At 40.4% G+C, this 17191-nt stretch overlaps 2 protein-coding genes across 2 annotated transcripts; one reads left to right on the top strand and one right to left on the bottom strand.

The window, feature by feature from the left end:
• Nucleotides 1-44: 44 nt before the first annotated feature.
• Nucleotides 45-1496, top strand: ngrn (neugrin, neurite outgrowth associated). Its single transcript, XM_035656043.1, has 3 exons — nt 45-516; nt 626-736; nt 832-1496. The coding sequence occupies exons 1-3, from the start codon at nt 272-274 to the stop codon at nt 1400-1402; spliced, it is 927 nt and encodes a 308-aa protein (XP_035511936.1). The 5' UTR covers nt 45-271; the 3' UTR covers nt 1403-1496.
• Nucleotides 1497-2554: 1058 nt separating this feature from the next.
• Nucleotides 2555-16841, bottom strand: sort1b (sortilin 1b). The gene is made up of 20 exons (XM_035656032.1): nt 16206-16841; nt 14541-14600; nt 14225-14298; nt 14033-14135; nt 13731-13892; nt 13310-13383; nt 12205-12254; nt 11767-11894; nt 11253-11397; nt 10868-11023; nt 10279-10385; nt 9935-10037; nt 9668-9839; nt 9318-9508; nt 8991-9180; nt 7509-7625; nt 6533-6641; nt 6305-6417; nt 6023-6152; nt 2555-4855 (listed from the first exon to the last, which is right to left on the bottom strand). The coding sequence occupies exons 1-20, from the start codon at nt 16476-16478 to the stop codon at nt 4841-4843; spliced, it is 2472 nt and encodes an 823-aa protein (XP_035511925.1). The 5' UTR covers nt 16479-16841; the 3' UTR covers nt 2555-4840.
• Between the last annotated feature and the right edge of the window lie 350 nt (nt 16842-17191).

Here is a 17191-nt window from a genome sequence, read left to right as displayed (position 1 = left end):
TTTAATTTGACCGGTCCTCCGCTCCGGTAGGTGGGAGTACCGCACCGTCTTTATGTCTCAAAGTGCTGTTTGCGGAAGTACATCCACGAGTTTCATCAAGGCGTTTGAAGCATGTCTGTGGAGGTGTTATTGAAGGTGGCTCCTCCGTTGTAAAATAGTCGATCGTTTTGACTACTTAACGTGTGTTACTGTAAAGTGAACTTGTGTCTGACCTTCTCTTTTGGCAAAAACGGGTTAAAGCTATTCGCTCCAAAAAGGACCCACTGTGAGCATGGCCCGACCTCTCCAGGTCCTCTCCCTGCTCTCCAGGCTTGGTGCTCTGTCAGTGATTCCCTCTGCTTCCCTTAATGGCTGTCGATTTGCAAGCAGAGGTGCCAGCAAGGCATGGGTGGGACAGAGCATTGTGCACAGAGACAGAGTGCCACACAGAGCTTCAAGACACAGAGATGAGCTGTCTGATGAAGAAGGACTGGCGGATGTAGAGGATGTAGAGGACAAGCTCCAGGCCTTGGACAAGTAAGTGTCAGTGATAAGCAGATAAGTGATAGTGTGAAATAATAACTGTATGTGCAATGCTTTGTGTATGCTGCCTGGATAATGGAGCCACCTCTCCCATGTTTTTCAGTGAGGGGAGAAAGAGGCAGAAGATATTGAAATATCACATACTGAGAAGGCAGATGACTCCACCAGGAGCTCCACAGAGGAAGCTAACCTGGGATGCTATTGAGCAGATCAGGTGAGGAGCTTTGTCATCTACGCCCCAAGAATTTTGTATGTCTTGCATGTGATTTTATGAATGAGGCTTAAATTTAAATGTTACTACATTTTCAGATATCTGAAGCAAGAGCAACCAGATGAGTGGACAGTAGAGCGTCTGGCGGAGGGCTTCTCTGTCACCCCTGATGTCATCCTGAGAGTCCTCCGGAATAAGTTTGTCCCCACTGCTGAAAGAAAAGCCAGGCAGGATGCTAAAGTGTTGGCTGAACTCAGTCAGCAGGGGCTGCCTTCAGGTGCAGGCCGAGAGAGGGTGAAGCTGCCTGGAAGCAGCACACCAGCTGTACTCCTGCCTGGAAGTAAAGAAGATGCAGTGGAGCCTGTGGCTGAGCAGACTCTGATGCTTCGAGGTGAAGGCTCAAGATCCCTTGCGGAGAGTCCTGCCCCTGTTACCGCTCTGCCTGCCCAGCTCAGAGCCAGTATTAATAAAGATGCCTTGGTGACCACATCAAGAGAAGAGGACAGTGCTGCTACAGTGGAGGTCATAATGGAGGAGGAGAGCTGGGATGGATGGGTGTTGACCGATGAAGAACTTGAGGAGTTTATGGGGAAAAAGCCGTCCTCTGTGGTGCAAGTTGGGAAAGACTTCTTTGATGCAGACGGCAATTTTCTGTACAGAATCACCTGAAGACTTCCTGTGTACCATGTGTGATGAGACTGACTTCCTGAACAGATCATTACTGTGCAGGTTAAACTGGCAAAATAAAACAAGAATTGCTGTATTTGTTTGTTTTCAGTGGTGGAATGTAACTAAGTACATTCACTCAAGTACGGTACTCAAAGACACACTTCAGAAAATACTGTACTTTACTGCAATTATTTGAAAACTTTAGCTACTAGTTACTTAATAATTATAATTTAAGATTTTTGCACACAAAACAAAGAGATATAAAATGTTTTTATTATAAATTGTACTACCCAGCAGTATATACTGTACAGGTACAGCTGAAACAATTAGTCGATGAATCAATTTCTCGCATAAAACATTTCATGGTTCCAGCTTCAATAATGTGAAGATTTGCTTCTTTTCAAACAATATAATACAAACATTGTGAAGGTTGCAGAATTTTTACAAATAAAAATATCTATCGATTAATGGAGAAAATAATCAGCAGATTAATCCATAATGAAATAATCATTAGTTGTAGTCCTGCAAAAATAGTTGCACCTCAACAACTACAATAGTAAAATCCTGCTTTAAAATGAATGCATGAGTTAAAATAATCTAATAGTACAATAAGTAATAGTATAACAGTCACAGGGGCCAAGTACTTTTACTTTAATTACTTTAAGTACATTTCCCTGATTATACTTATTAACTTTTACTGAAGTGAGTTAATTTTTCAGTGAGGTATTAGTACTTTTACTTACGAAAATCAAATGAATACTAATATTAATATGTTCCTCCATTTATTTATTTGTTGACCTCTGCATTTATTCACTGCATTTCCATGAACTGTATGTTTACTCAGGAATATATACGTTTATGTAGAAGTAGGTAGAGAACACCAGAAAGTTGTACTTTCAGAATATATTAACCTGCTTGCAGCAGCCATCCTACAACCAGAATGTGTTTTGGTAACTGATCTCTTTGTAAACTGTGAAAGTATTCATTGACTGATGACTGACAGGTTGCAACAGAAACAATGTAAACCACATCAGTCAGCCACAGCAAGGTATTTTGCAATTTTTCGTCAGGGCTCCATTTTCTCAGCCCCTTTTTTTCCCCCCTTCTTTTTTCACAATGATGTAAGTAAAAAATAAGCGGTGACAAAAAAACTAGAGGAACATAAGAATTTATTGGCAAACCCAAAGAAAATTGCCTCAAATATACAGAAGAGAGAAACATAGCAGATACAAAGATGTAACCTTGTATATTTACAGAACCATCACATTGACTTATTAATTTATACAGCAGTTTTAAACTGTAAGAAAAATGTGTTACCTTCACCTAATGCAATAAATCATCATTAAATAAGAACTCGCCGAGTGTCTCCCAGTGTACAGCAGCTACATAATAACCCTGTATTCAATTTGTGTTTTTTTTATGAGTTGACTCTCTTGTCAAAGTTTCACAGCCAGAATTTAGTCTCATGCCACGACACAAGAGTGAATAACCAGGTTATTGTAGGATATTTTCTTTACAAAGCTGTGTGGATTTACATATTATTGAACACATGCAGTTCAATGGGAGTTTGTATGAAACAGACAATTCCTTCACTGCTCAAGGAATAATCTTAGGCAATAAGAGCAACTTAGGGGTGTCACTGAAACTGGATGAAACTGGCTGCACACGAGTTGATATAAATAATTATCAGTAAATAGACGCTGGCCACACATTGGGAGGGCCTCACATCAAATCCTCACACCAGGCACTTGTATAACCACATCCAATTTACTGCACTCAGAACCTGCTAGTCACAAATAAATAATGCCTGTACGAAAGCAACATATTTAACACGAGACAGACAAATATTTGTGCAACAGACATTTAAAAAGAAAAAAAAAAACATGTAAGAGAGACAAGACAGATCTGTTGAGAGGCATTGGTCAATCCAGTCTAGTTCCAAAATGACAGTAGTATCAGGATGATTACAAAGAAAACAGCAGTTAACTGTATAAGACACAGATGAGAAACTTTCAATAACCCTGTTATTTGCTCCACCTCAGATGTAAATACCATTAAAAAAAAAACAGTCTTACACAACCATGTCTGTTAACAGGCTACAGTGTTAATTGTGCTATACAACATTTACATAACTGAATTGTTTTTTCGCATTGCTCCTGTGCTTCTGTTATCAGATTATATTGATGTATTCATCTGAATTGGATGTAAAAAATATCTGTAGATATTTACTATCAAACTATAATAATTTCTGTCATCTCTGAACATATTTGAACAACAATTTGTCATTTGTTACATGAGTTCAAAAGTCTGTTCGTACAAAACCGCTCAAATGATTATAAACACGACTTGAATGTGACTACAGTGATTATGACAGTCTTATCACGTTAATCATTAGGTCACATTTAGGAAAAATGTTAAACTACAAACTCTAGGCATTCAAAGGACCTTGTGCTTTTGAACGAATCCTGTCTTGAAACAGACACTTTACCATCTTACACATCATGTGCGTCGTGTGTTTCACGCAATGAAACGTCCATTCATCACACGGAACAACTGGACACATCCGAGATATCATGCCAATAGGATTATTTAACGTGCACGGACAAGATACTGAATCTAAACATGTTATTGCTATGAACCAAATGCAAGTGGTAAATTTCCACTTGCGTCTTATTACTTCAACCATGGATCTCAGTGCCATGGAGTACCAAAAGTATGCAGGCTTGTATTCCAAATACAGACTACAACGGGGATTTCACAAATCGGTACCCACAGAGGAAGAGGCTAAAAACCTAAAATTTACATACTCTTGGCCATCCGGGGTACACTTTTTGACCAACAAATACTTTTTTTAAAGTAGGGATTAAGACCTTAAGTGGTTTGGGAGAGTATTTAACCAGCTACCAACAGCAACCTTTTCAACACCTACCCAATTGATACCACATCAAAAAATGGCAAAGAAAAGCAGGTTTATGTACAAGTGCGTGTGAAAAAAGGACATGGATCTATAGAAGTGGGAAGTATTTCCAGGAGCAGGACCCGTAATGCAATGGTGGTGGATTTATACAACTAGCTTTGCTTCAAAAGCCCATTACTCTGGCTCTGTCAGCAGTTCAAGTGCTGCACCAGTTCTTCATTCTCTAAAATAAATAACTTGGAGATTCAAACTCAATCAATAGAATCAATAACTGAAGCACAACATTACAAGACCTTCTTTATAGTTCTCCTCAACTGTGACGTTTGTCCCAGGAAGCCTCCGTACATTCATTACTCTTCATAGATGACAGCAGATAAAGACTCTTTGTCTGGTAGCTGAAGCCAAAGTTCATACTAGAAGGTGAAAGGAAGAAGTAGCTGGAGACAAAAGAGTGACAGGAACAGCGGCCGGCCACGGCGAGGACTGGACCCGTTGCTTGGTTGCATAACAGGTTGTGCCTGCTATTCAAGCAGGTCCTGTTTAAAGACAAATAAATGAAAAGCTGATGAAGCCAGAAATTAATACAGGTGAACAAACAAAGAAACCATTATGGTTATGTTTACACACACACCTAACTCCATTACTCATCTGACCTAGTTGTAGGTGAATTCATGTTAATGTCATAACTTTGTAGCAATAATGTAAATATATGTTTTTTTTAAAAACATCTACAATGCTTGACTCACTCTTAAATTGCTGTTGTGTTTAAACATTGTAAACAATATAGTTCAAAGCTGCAAAGCATGAGTGTCTGGTGTCTGTTTGGGACGATGTATCAGCAAATATTAGCTTTTCACAGGTACTTCTGTATCAGTATATAGGTCAGCTGTTAAGTAACAAGGAATTGCAGTACAGGGAGCACTGAAAGGTTTGTAACACATTTGCCTATCATTAAGAAACTTAGATCAAACTGTCAAACTAGCCAGTGCTGATAAAATATGAATCAAGATTCTGTTACTGCATTGCCTATTTCTCATCTCATATGTTTTCAGAAACACATCTCAGTGTACTGTTTAGCTATAATTTGAGAAAGTTTGTGAGTAGGCCATCATTTTTTTTCCAGCAAAAAAAAAAAAAAAAAGACCAAGCCCTGGTCCAACTTTGTAACACGTTTCATTGCTCTTTGTCGGTCTATTCCATGTGTCAAGAGGCATTTTGGTCTGTGCCCATTGATAATGCCCCTTGGAAATCAAAAATGAACTGAGAGGTTCCAGACTAATTCACATTTGCCACTTGGTCTGACATTGCCCGGCATGACATGCAATTTAACAGTAGCAATTATTCTCTGGTCTTCTTAACAACAATGATTTAAGTTTCAGCATTGTGTGTTGCAGATTTTATCTATATTTATTTATATTTTGGTACATCCTTTTCTTGTCAACCTTCACTCAACTTTACCTACATAAGCCCTCTACAAAAGTGTGTCTGAGATGTCTGATAAAGAAGAAATCATAGCTACTAAGAAAAACATCCTCCTTAGTTTTTGTTTTTCATGTCTTTAACTCCTTTCGTTCTCTCAATATCTACACACACGTTTGCTAGTGATTCTACTGCAAAACAATGACCCAGTTTTAAAGGAACAGCCTGGTACCCATGCTTCTATCTTAGCCTGTGTACAAGGGAGGAAAAGGTATCTACTGTACCTCATCTGAGTCGTCATGAAACTCGATCTTGCCATTGTGAGTGTGGTTGGTCTCCAGCGGGTCGTCCACCCCCTCAACAGCATTGTCCTCAACGTGCTGCTGCAGCACCGAGTACCTGTGAACCAAGAACCTGCAGGGCACATCCAAAATACGGTCAGGTTACAGAAAAGTACATTCAACACATAAAACTCAATAAAGTGCAGTGAAAGAAAAGGGCTTGTTCTCCTGTAGACAGGCTTTGGTTATGAACCGGACTATACATGTTAAAAAATATACACTAACCTGCCACCACAGACATATTTCTTGACGAAGACAACTCCTGCTGCGATGCTAAGCAGCATGATGATGATGACTGTTATCACAATGGGTACAGACTTGGAGGAGGGACTGTCTATCTGTAAAAATATCAACAGACCAAACAATTAGGAAACAATGATAGTAAAGGCACAAATATAGTGCAGGAAAACAAACAAGAATGAATAAGAAATCTTAATATGCACAACTACTGACCAGAAGTTCTGGGCCCACCAGGTCGCTCACACATCTCTTACGGAGGTCGATCTCTTTACGCTCAGGCATCTCTCCGCCCTCACATTTATCTCCAGGGATTTTCCTATAGCTGTGAACGAAAGACACAATCAAGAGTGCACAATAATTAGTCGGAGGTTTGTACATGGTGTTGACTGATATGCAGATTCTTCCTTAAATAGGCAAAATAATGTTTTTTTGGGGTCCATTTGGCTTCAGATAGCAAAGGAATGTTTACATCCTTTAAGATTTAAAAAACGGTATACTTGTTTTGGCTCTTTCAATTGGAAATTAGCCCAAAACAGTTCATAGTTATTGCAAGTGTTAATTTATCCATCACTACAAATACCCACATATAAATTATTCAGCCTACCCCACCTACTACACATAAAGCTTTAACTGGATTTTCACATCCTTCTGTGTGACAATTATTGATTTTCTGTCCGCTTGGGTGCACTGGGAAGTGAGGCAAACATGACAAGCATTAGCATTTTTAGTCAGTGTCACTCTTCCTCCTTGAAAACATGAACCTCACTCTTATCTGCTTCCTCTGACTGATTTCTACATGACAATGACTTCCTCATCTGCATCAACAAACACTGAGAACAATCCTCTATTAGTCTCTCTATCATAAAATGTGTCAGTGGTCATGGCCTTGTCTGTTTTTATAATTGTAAATAAAGAATTAATACTTTTACCGCAAATTTTACTTTTTATTTCTATCACTACTCAGGTAAGCCTGGTAAAAACACGACACAATAAATAAAGATAATATAAAGTTAAAGCAAAAGAGCCGGTCAACACATTTATTGCTGCCTCCTACAGCTTGTCAAAAAGACATTTCCCGTTTGTCAGGTAATATCTTCATTTATTTGTTGATGTTAATGATGAATAATAAACCAGTTTTAAACCAAAAATTGTGACACAGAAGTCTGCTGGACTGAAGCTGGAGCCTTACCCACTAGTCTGTAGTTTCTCCTCTTCGCCGTGCAGACAGAACTCCAGCACTTTGCCTTTCAGGTCCGGTTGCTCCACACACTCCGAGCTGTTCTCCTGACGGTAGTATCCAAAGTCACTGCAAAGAGTCGGTGTGGTTAAACAAGGGAGGAAGAAATAAACTACATTTACTCTTGCCTCTAGATATGAATAATTGTTTGGCTTAGAACTTTTTGAGTTTTGTTTTAAGCCACATTTTATTTTTACTTATGGAAAAATCCACTCCAGGATACTTTTACACTGGTGTCCAGTATCACTTTGCAATGTGCTAATGCAATGTGCCTCTTCCTCAAGTGAGTGTATTTTGTGTTTCAAAGTGCATCTATAAATGAGCAACCTTACACCTTTACACCAGTAATTTTACTTTCAACAAAAGCTATGACCAGTTAGCAGTACTTTTACCTCTTCAGGATATTTTGGTAGTCAGCACCCAGAACAAGTACAAACAAGTTCATAATCCCTAAAAGTATGTTTAAATCTAACCTTCTGACATCTCATCTACAGACACCGAGTTGTGTTTGAGCATACAAGACAAACAGCATGTCCCAAATCCATGCCATAGACTAATTCCAAGCAGGTTATTAGTATATAGTGTATCCACTCAGGAAAAATTAGAATACTCTGTATACAGAATGCATACTAAACATGGTTAATTTCTCATTGTGCTGTTGATGTATAATATTATCCCACAATGAAATGCACAAAGGAAATAGGGGGAAATGCTTCTAAAAGATTCTAAAGGATATTGGAAAACTGTATTAAATGTTAAGACAGACATTCTATTGGGCTATAGGCTTTCTATTTTTGAAGTTGTAGTTTGATGGTAACCCTGTGAGGCAGCTGGACTCATAAGATCACACAATTCTTCTTGCCAGGCTTGAATCTGTGGCCAAACTACAGTGACACTAAACCAATCAGTGTCCTTTGAGGAATTACTGGCAGCTAAAGCAGGTGTCTAGGTGTCACACAGCGATAAGCTCCCATAGAGGTTAGCGTAGATGCTGCTAGCATCAGTTATATCAGAACTTGAGAGTATTTCTTTATTGAAAGAAGAGCAAAGAATGGCACTGAAGGCTTTTCTTGGTGGGAAAGATGTTTTCACTCTTTTCCAGACTAGCTTCTGTAAGAGTTTGACTACATTATATGGTTTATTGATCTGACTGCTGGAAGCTTATACATGGTGATAGACAGATGGTTAATCCGATCACACAGATTTTTATTTTGATAGTCCCTGCCCTGTTCCAAACTATTTCAATAATGACTTCCCAGATGCTTTTCTGTAACAAACAGGCGCAGTCAGCTTAGTTTGATGGACGTCTGACATTGCTCAAGTTGTATCACTTCTTGTTAGCATAAAGCAGCATTAAGTCTACAGATTTTTTTGTGTACTAAGTGCAAAAAGAGTATACTATGATAATTAGTATGTTTGGGGCACATGTCTTACCAGAGGAAGTCGTCCAGGGTGCACGGACATGGGGTTGGCTGAGTGTTGACCTCGTAATCCCGTCCGTTCCAGCAAACAGAGTCCTTCCTGAGACGCAGGAACTTCTCTTTGTAGCCCAGCATGCACCCATCATTGGGGTCACTGATGTCATCAGAGTGGGCCAACCACTGCACATAGTCCTTGTCGTCACCTGAAAACATCAATATTTTGGACCGCATTTACATTGCAAACACATTGCAAAATGTATAAATAAATGATTATTTACTAATTTTACAGAAGTGCATTAAAATCAGTTTGTTGTATCAAACATATTATCATGTCACTCACAGTCTCTGGTGAGAAGATCCCTGAAGTCGATGGTGATTGAGATCCAGTACTGACTGAGGAGGGAGTCTCTGTAGCCCCAGATACTGACATTCATGGAACGAGCTCCAGGCTCAGATGCCAGACCAGTAAAGTAAATAGGGTCTTTGGTAAAAGTGTACACACCCCAGCACTGTCCTTCATCAGTAGAAAACCTGTCAGGATATTGAAGAAGGTACAAACATTAGCATTAATTCAACTTTAAAGTAAAGCAATAACATATGAGAGGGAGCGGTCCATAGTATATATATATAAAACATTAGCAAATGAAAGGTCCAACCCAAACTCCTCCATTCCCTTTAACTGTAACTCACTTGATCTTGTTGATAGGTTGATTGACGCTGTGCTCCACAGCAACCAGTAGCCCTCCAGAGTCCAGAATAGCGTAGTGATGGGGCCCTTCCAGTGCCTTTATCCAGGTGTACCCCCCATCATCAGACACATAGACATCTGGCTTCATCACTGAGATGGCATCGCCAACACTCCCTGATGAGATACACAGAAATGGTCAGATGACAAAAACCCTCAATTTAATAACTTTCAGTTTATGTACAAAAAAAAAGCTCTGAAGTGAAAATTACCATGAGCTAAGATGAGACCCACTGCGTTTGGTTCAGTCAGAGGCAGCATGGGGACATTCAGCCTCATAGCAATACTATAGGCTGCGTGGATGTGGAGACTGCACTGTAGACACAAACGTAAGCAGCATGTGGCGTCTTACTGTTTATAGTACCAACGCAACACCATGAAAAATAACAAAGGCCACAATACATGTGCCGTGTTTGACCTTTTTGGCACTGCAATTAAAAAGGATACATTTTATCAAAACACAATTCATTACGCAACCTGACCCTATAACCTACAGTTTTCATCAAGACGACTGACTTTGTACCTTTCATTTTTCACACCACTTTCCTCTCTTTACCTTGTCTGGGTCTTTGGCTGTAGCATCACACTTGCTGTCGGCAGGTTTCCTCAGGGGAACCCATTCCCCTCCCTGATCAAAGGACACCACAGACTGCACAGAGTTATCTGGAACAAGAAGACACCACATTTACAGATAGTCTTAAGCATTTTGCTGATACTCATATCCAAAAACAATGTGTGCAAATAAAGATTTAGTACCCCAAAACATAACTAAGCAAGTAATCTGACAGACCCATACCGCCCTGGTACTAATCATGAAACCACAGACTGTAGACTGGTCATACAGAAGAGTGGAGGTAAGAAAAAGATATAAATATAAGGGAAAAATTTAGATTTTCCGACAGAAAATATTTTGAGTATGAGACATTAGAGTTAAGAGTTAACTGGCAATGCAAGGTATTTCTGGTGAACTGTCAGCCAGTTGCTTCAGACAGACAGCACATCTAACACTGAACAGCTAATTAAATATTTACCTAACGCCCTGTATGTAATGGAGAAGTCATACATGTGTGTTTTCTGAGGGGAATTTGAGTACAGGCATGTGTTGCTATTCATTTATCTAACCACAGACACATGACTAGAGCTACCTTCTGCCAGGACACTGGTGATGAAAACTCCTCGCAGGGAGGTGACGTTAGTGAAGTCTGTATCGCCCCCCGTGGTGGTGTAAAGGTGGCGCTCCAATGACTTGGAGTAGACAGTGCCCCGGTCATCTGATACATAAATGGTACCAAACCCTGTATCTGTAGGGGAAAAAACACAAATTGGTTCACACATACTGCAAGATAAGTAAATTCAGAGGCAGGATTGCACTGATGATAGTAAAAAAATTGTCTTGATAACAAGACGCAGGTTCACGACATGGACAAAAGCTCTTGCAATTAACATTTTCTTTGCATTGCAGTTTGTTATTATTATTGCTCTGTTATACAATATGGAGAGTGAACAGGTGAGGTTTCTGTCTGAACTGACCGCCGGGCTCATCGACATGCATGAAGACCATTTCATCGTTCGCTGCCAGGATGGAGTAGAACTGCTCGTGACCAACAGGGGGCAGCTGGGCCATGTTCCACGTCTCGCCCTGGTCCACTGACACGTGGATCATCCTCATCGTGCCCTGCAGAGAAAGAGGTGGGAAAATAAGATGACCCCAAGACCTGATGTGACAGCCATTAATGTGTAAAATTGGTGACATTCCCCTTTAAATTTACATAAATAGCCATATTTTCTCATGTGTGATACTTAACCAAAGACTTCTCTTTTGAGCCACTAACAGAGATAGCAGAACTATCAATTTGAAATATACAGACACTACAACAAACATTTGTCTAATACAGTGTACATCAACTGCACTGTATTTCATACTTAGTAGACTGAAGCTTTTTCTTACAAACACAAACGGTCTAAACAATCAATATTCTGCCCCTAGATTTGCCTGATCATGTTTCTGTATCTGCTGGTGATTTGCCACCAACTATATACTGACCTTGCCTGTCATAACAGAGGCAAAGAGGAAGCGTCCACCCAGGCCGAAGGAGTAGATCTTACTGGCAACAGTCTTGGTGGTTTTACTGTAGCCTGTTATCCTCCGCAGTTCCAACATTCCCCGATCATCTGAAAAAAAAAAAAACATAGCTTAAAAAAACACAACTTAGAAATGAAAGTGCAACAAAGTTAGTATAAAAACAAGTGCAATTAATAGTTTCATATAGTAAAGACAAATACAACACTAAAGGATCATCAGGATCATCTCTTATCTTGATATCATTTGTCATTTCAATCTTTTTATTCATAATCCAATATTCAGTTACTTATCTCACTGATCTTTTAAACTCTCTTTATACATTTTAAAATATATACTCAGTAATATCCATGTATGTACACAAAGGTTGAACATGCAAATTATAATAACGTGATGACTTACTGCAGGATCCGTTGAGGCTGGCTGTAAAGAAGATGGTATTTTTCCTTCCCCTAGAATAGGAGTGGAAAATACCAACAGTTTCACATTTGAGTCAACAGGGTCAAGGATAAGTAAGCAAAATATATGTGGACTGCTTTGTTGATAGGGATGTGACAGTTCTCAGTGTGCTTACATCACAGGGAAGAAATCAGGTCTCATACAGGACCCTTTGTGCACTTACAATCTATTTCCATAATAGTGTTTGCTTTGTTGTGAAGTTGAGCGTCACATGACATGCTTTATCAAATATAGCCAGCATACAGCCGTACCCTTCTTAAATATGTGCTGTCTTTGGAGTGTACTGTTTTGATTTCAGAAAGCTCCTGTCCCAGTTGAGACTGACCCATTTTCTTGGAGCCTGTTCAGAACAGCGTCTTTTAATAAAAGGTTATGTTTCAGGAAGACTGTTTTGTACATAGAGTTCTCTCACACAGTGACCGTGAAAAACACAGCATTAAAATCCAAACTAAAAAGATATTTGAAGCTGCCAAGGTTACTAGGTGATACATAGCAGGAAGTGCTTCTAACACAACAATAGCGCACTGAGGGTTTGGCTACAACAGAGCCAGTTGAACAGTCATTGACTACAATGCAGTTTTATTGCCTGTTTTGAACAATAAAAGTCAAACGCAACAACAACAACAAAAAAGAAAAATATGATGATAATAATAATAATATAACTAACATGTCTGTGTCTGGTTATTAACTGGTTATTAATTAACCATATTACAAAGTTAACATAAGTTTGAAAAATATAACTGTTTAAATTTGCTTTGATCACCATTAAAGTAAAGAGAAATGGGACTCCACTGTCATTATATGTAATAATTCACTTGTTGGAGGAAGTCAAACTAAAGTAAATACTTACTGGAACTGACTAACATGTCATAAAATCTTTTCTATATGCCAGACCAATAGGAATGGGGACCTTACACTCCTCCCTAATCACACTGAACAGGAATACTTTCCTGAGACACAGACACTTGGGGATATTGAATAACACTACTGATTGTTCACTGAGCACCTGATAAAGGTGCTAATATCCTCACTGTGTCTCGTCTCTTACCATTTCACCAGACACACCATGTCGTGGAGCTTTTTCCAGTTGCTGCCAAAATCTTCAGACAGCCACAGTTCATTCTGAGGACAGAAAGGTTTATTAAACGATACGCTCAGTTCAATTGCAATGACACTGTTTACACAGGTCACACAGAAGACACCATAGCCATGTTAATAAATGTACTCTGTGCCAATCATTGACCAAGGACACTCTTGTTGATGTTGGCCAATTAGTGTTTCACAACAGGCCATGAAAATAGGTTGTTCACCCTCTCAGTGACACTATTAATGCCACATTTACAATATCCACTAATGTGTGATCCCTATATGCAGAACTGGAGCTTTCAAGTTTATATAAACTAGCTAACAAGGTCTCCAAAGTGGTTGCTTTCCAAACAAAACAAAGCTCTGCAACGTTCCCTACTTACACTGTTGCTGAGGACCAGCAGCACATTGGAATTGTCAGGGTTGTATGTGATCTGCATCAGGGGGATGAAGGGCAGGTCCTGGTGGCTGAAACTCTTTCCAAAGTCATTGGAGACAAAGATCCGAGACCCGTGACCTCCAGACACTTCTCCTGTCAGGATCACCTACAAAGACAGAGTCCAAAATTCAGACCGACGAAATTGTACCAGATGATAAAATGTTAATTTAGGCACACGTAACAGAAGCACTAAATCTGTAGAAGCTGTAGGTGACTGCATAAAGTAAATGAGAGGGTGTAACTTACTTTCCCAGAGTTCTCGGGACCGATAGCAATTCCAAACTCTGATCTGATGAAGGTGTTGTTGATGAGGTTGGTCACATCCTGGAATGACTTCCCGTAGTTCTCACTGGCAGACGAATTGGTTGCAGCAAACATTAAAAGCACATCACAAACAAACAGTGCACTTTTTGTAACAGGTGAGATCATAAGAGTTACCTGCGATATAGTTTGGACTGCCCAAGTCTTATCATGAAGAAGGGAACCTGAAAAGTGGTCAAAGCCAGGATGACCTGCCAAGAAAGAAGGTTCAGCTTCAGGAAAAATGGAGCGTGGATCATTTATTAATGTGAATGATTCTCTCCTGATGTGAGAGAATTCATTATGCAATCTATAAGGCTCTTTGCAGGCAGACTACCCTGCCACTTTGATACGGGTCACTGAATCATCCAGCCAAGTTTGTCCCACTCATGTCACAGTGGAACAACGCTGCATGATAGACATGTTAGACGCAAATAAAGAAGAGCACACTCACCCCTGTGCCATCTCCAACCCAGGCCAGCGACACTGACCCACTCAGGTCGTTGAAGGTATACTGAGGAAAAAAAACAGATAAAATATGTTAAAAATAACAGCACCAGTTGAGGAGTATGTCTAAATAGCTGTGTCAGTGATACTGAACTATCAGAGGAACAGCCATTTGAGCGTAGCTGACAAACAGAGATGAACTGAACAAACATTTTTACCTGCAGACTGTATTTTTGCTTTGACTGGTACATTGTTGAAGTTGTTATCAGACCAGACAAGCATTTCAGGAAGCACAACAAGGTTCCAAGCCAAATGCACTCAGCAGAGCCTTCAATATAACTACTGAATACCACATTACAACTGAGGACACGAATCCGATTTTCACTCTATAAATAGTTTTGTGCAAATAATGTGAATTTAGCATTGTGGCTCCAACAAAAATAATTTCCCTTTCATTTTCAGACAGATTCCAGCTGCCTTACATAAAAACCTTGCTTCCTGAAACCCATTCAGTGGCACATTCTTACACACAACTATGTGAACAGTCACTGTTTAAGGCAGGTCTCCTTCAGCAGCTCATGCTGTAAGCAGCTTCGGTACCGGTGGGACCTGCAACAGTAACCTCTAGGTGAGCGACGAAGCTGAGCCTCTAGGAATTCTGTCGACTTTAGATTACGGGCCGAGTATACAAAGACTGCAATGCAAAGTTGATCACATGGCAATGAGGAGCTAGGAAAATAAGCAGCGCAGGGCTCTGCTGAGGTCAGCCTCCTGTTTGTTTGCAGAGGAGCCTTGCATGGTTGCGTAGACAGTTTATAAGCTGCATTCATTTGGGTTGCCTTCTCTTCCTCTGTGCTAAAACATGTGAAATCCATTGCACATCTGGTGACACCAAATTTAGCTCACTTCGCTTATCCAGGGTTTTACAGTGTTATACTGTAACCACTGTGTATCTTAACCAGACTCCCTGCTTCCTAACTGCTTTCACTGCCACACAAACAGCTTTTAATTACAAAATAACTACCACACAGCCAGTCACATGCATTCCCCTGGGCCAATTTCCCTGTCAACGTTCAGGCAGATTCACTGTCAGCGAGGCAGAGAAAAGTGGGATCCTCAAAATAGAGAACACAGCTGAATCTTTGAGAAGAACCAAGATATAGGTCATAGCCATTAGTGGCGCCCTTTCAGGCTCTGGTACTGCTTCCATGTAGACTACGTAGGTCTTAAAGCATGGGGGAAATAGGCGTTGTTGCTGTTTCACTACACTGTATTTCACTGCGACAAATAGAGATTAAAAAAAAAGAAAAGACAAATACCATGGCAGTCCAAAAGTGGTGGGCAACAGAGAGGCGAGAAAAAGCCACCTCCTGCCAGAACCTGGACTCTGCAAAGCATTGTAATGCTCATACATGTTGCATTCATTGTGTTTTTTTGTTTTACAAGAGAGAGAAAACATGAACCTAGAGAGCAGCTCTGTCTGTCTGATACCCTGGGCTTCAGGGCTCACAGCTGAGTGGAAAACAAGCCATCAGTAGCCAGGTTTCTGAGCACACTGACGAGCTGATTAGGCCTATCCGTGCACCTGTTTAGCACCTGCGCACCATCTCCTCTCGGCTCGTTTTAATTGTCAGACGTGCGAAGCGTAACAGGACCTCGGTCGGTAACTTACACTGTGGGTGTTGTCTGCTAACTTGGTGTCAAATCCTTGAAGAGCTTCGCAGGAGTCGCCCTGCTCGGCGCTCCTTCGTTTTATACTGTGCTTTGGCGATGCGGACAGCCATGCAGGCAGAGACCTCTTGACGATTTTCGCAGCTCTCTCCTCAATGTATGAACGCCTCACGAAAACCGACTGTCCGAAGGGTTTGGGTCCCCGCTGGAAATCCACACCGGCTGTGAAAGTGGAGGCAGATAACAGCAGGAGACAGGGCAGCAAAAGTCCCATCCTCGGTGCTGAGTGTTACAAAAAAAAAAAACCAACAACACAAAGAAAGGGGAGGAAAAAAAACACCCCAAAAAACGAGTCTTTGTTTATCCCGGTCTTGCCTTTAGAAACTGAAGGTCGCTACAGCTCTGCCGCGGATGACATCAACAGAACAGTAGTCCTGACAGCGACTATATTATCGGGCTTTAAAAACACGCAGCGCCCGCAAAGCTCCGGCTATGTTCCCCGCGCAGCTGCGGGAAAAAATATCAAATTAGGAAAACAACGCAATTATCTAAATTATCCGGAGTATCTGACAGCAGTTATTCGCGCTGCAACTCCGTAGCCAACATAATACACTGTAACGATCCGGCAAATGGTCGTAATTCTCGTTGCAGAGAGGAGCCACTGTGATTGGCTACTTCCTATCCACCTTGCGCTGTTCTGATTGGTTAAGAGGCTGGAAGGGGCGGATGTCAAATGCTAGATAGGTTGAGAGCCAGACAGAACTTAGTTTAAAGCTTAAAAATTGCATTTTTCGTCCACTATTTGCTGTAATGTGGGGGACACAATGACGTTACACACAATAGAAATATTAGAGGAGTTGTAGGAGTTGTAACTTAATGCTGCTTTATAATTACCTGGCTCAGCCCCATTATGTCAACACACCCAAAAGTAATAAGCATAATAAGTTAATGTAAAAAAGAACATTTTTGTCATGTTTGTGATTTGTT

The sequence above is a fragment of the Morone saxatilis genome, unplaced genomic scaffold (assembly GCF_004916995.1).
Source record: "Morone saxatilis isolate NCDOM2014 unplaced genomic scaffold, NCSU_SB_2.0 Contig15, whole genome shotgun sequence".
Lineage (NCBI taxonomy): Eukaryota > Metazoa > Chordata > Actinopteri > Moronidae > Morone > Morone saxatilis.
The sequence above is the reverse complement of the archived record's forward strand: the minus strand, read 5'-3'. Positions and strand labels throughout refer to the sequence as shown.

Excerpts from the sequence above, each read along its gene's own strand:
- ngrn (XM_035656043.1), top strand. The coding sequence starts at position 272 with ATGGCCCGACCTCTCCAGGTCCTCTCCCTGCTCTCCAGGCTTGGTGCT. Across the intron at positions 517-625 it reads AAGCTCCAGGCCTTGGACAA|TGAGGGGAGAAAGAGGCAGA; the intron begins GTAAGTGTCAGT and ends CATGTTTTTCAG. Across the intron at positions 737-831 it reads GATGCTATTGAGCAGATCAG|ATATCTGAAGCAAGAGCAAC; the intron begins GTGAGGAGCTTT and ends CTACATTTTCAG.
- sort1b (XM_035656032.1), bottom strand. The coding sequence starts at position 16,478 with ATGGGACTTTTGCTGCCCTGTCTCCTGCTGTTATCTGCCTCCACTTTC. Across the intron at positions 14,299-14,540 it reads GGGTTGGAGATGGCACAGGG|GTCATCCTGGCTTTGACCAC; the intron begins GTGAGTGTGCTC and ends CTTTCTTGGCAG. Across the intron at positions 9,181-9,317 it reads GGATCTTCTCACCAGAGACT|GTGACGACAAGGACTATGTG; the intron begins GTGAGTGACATG and ends TGATGTTTTCAG.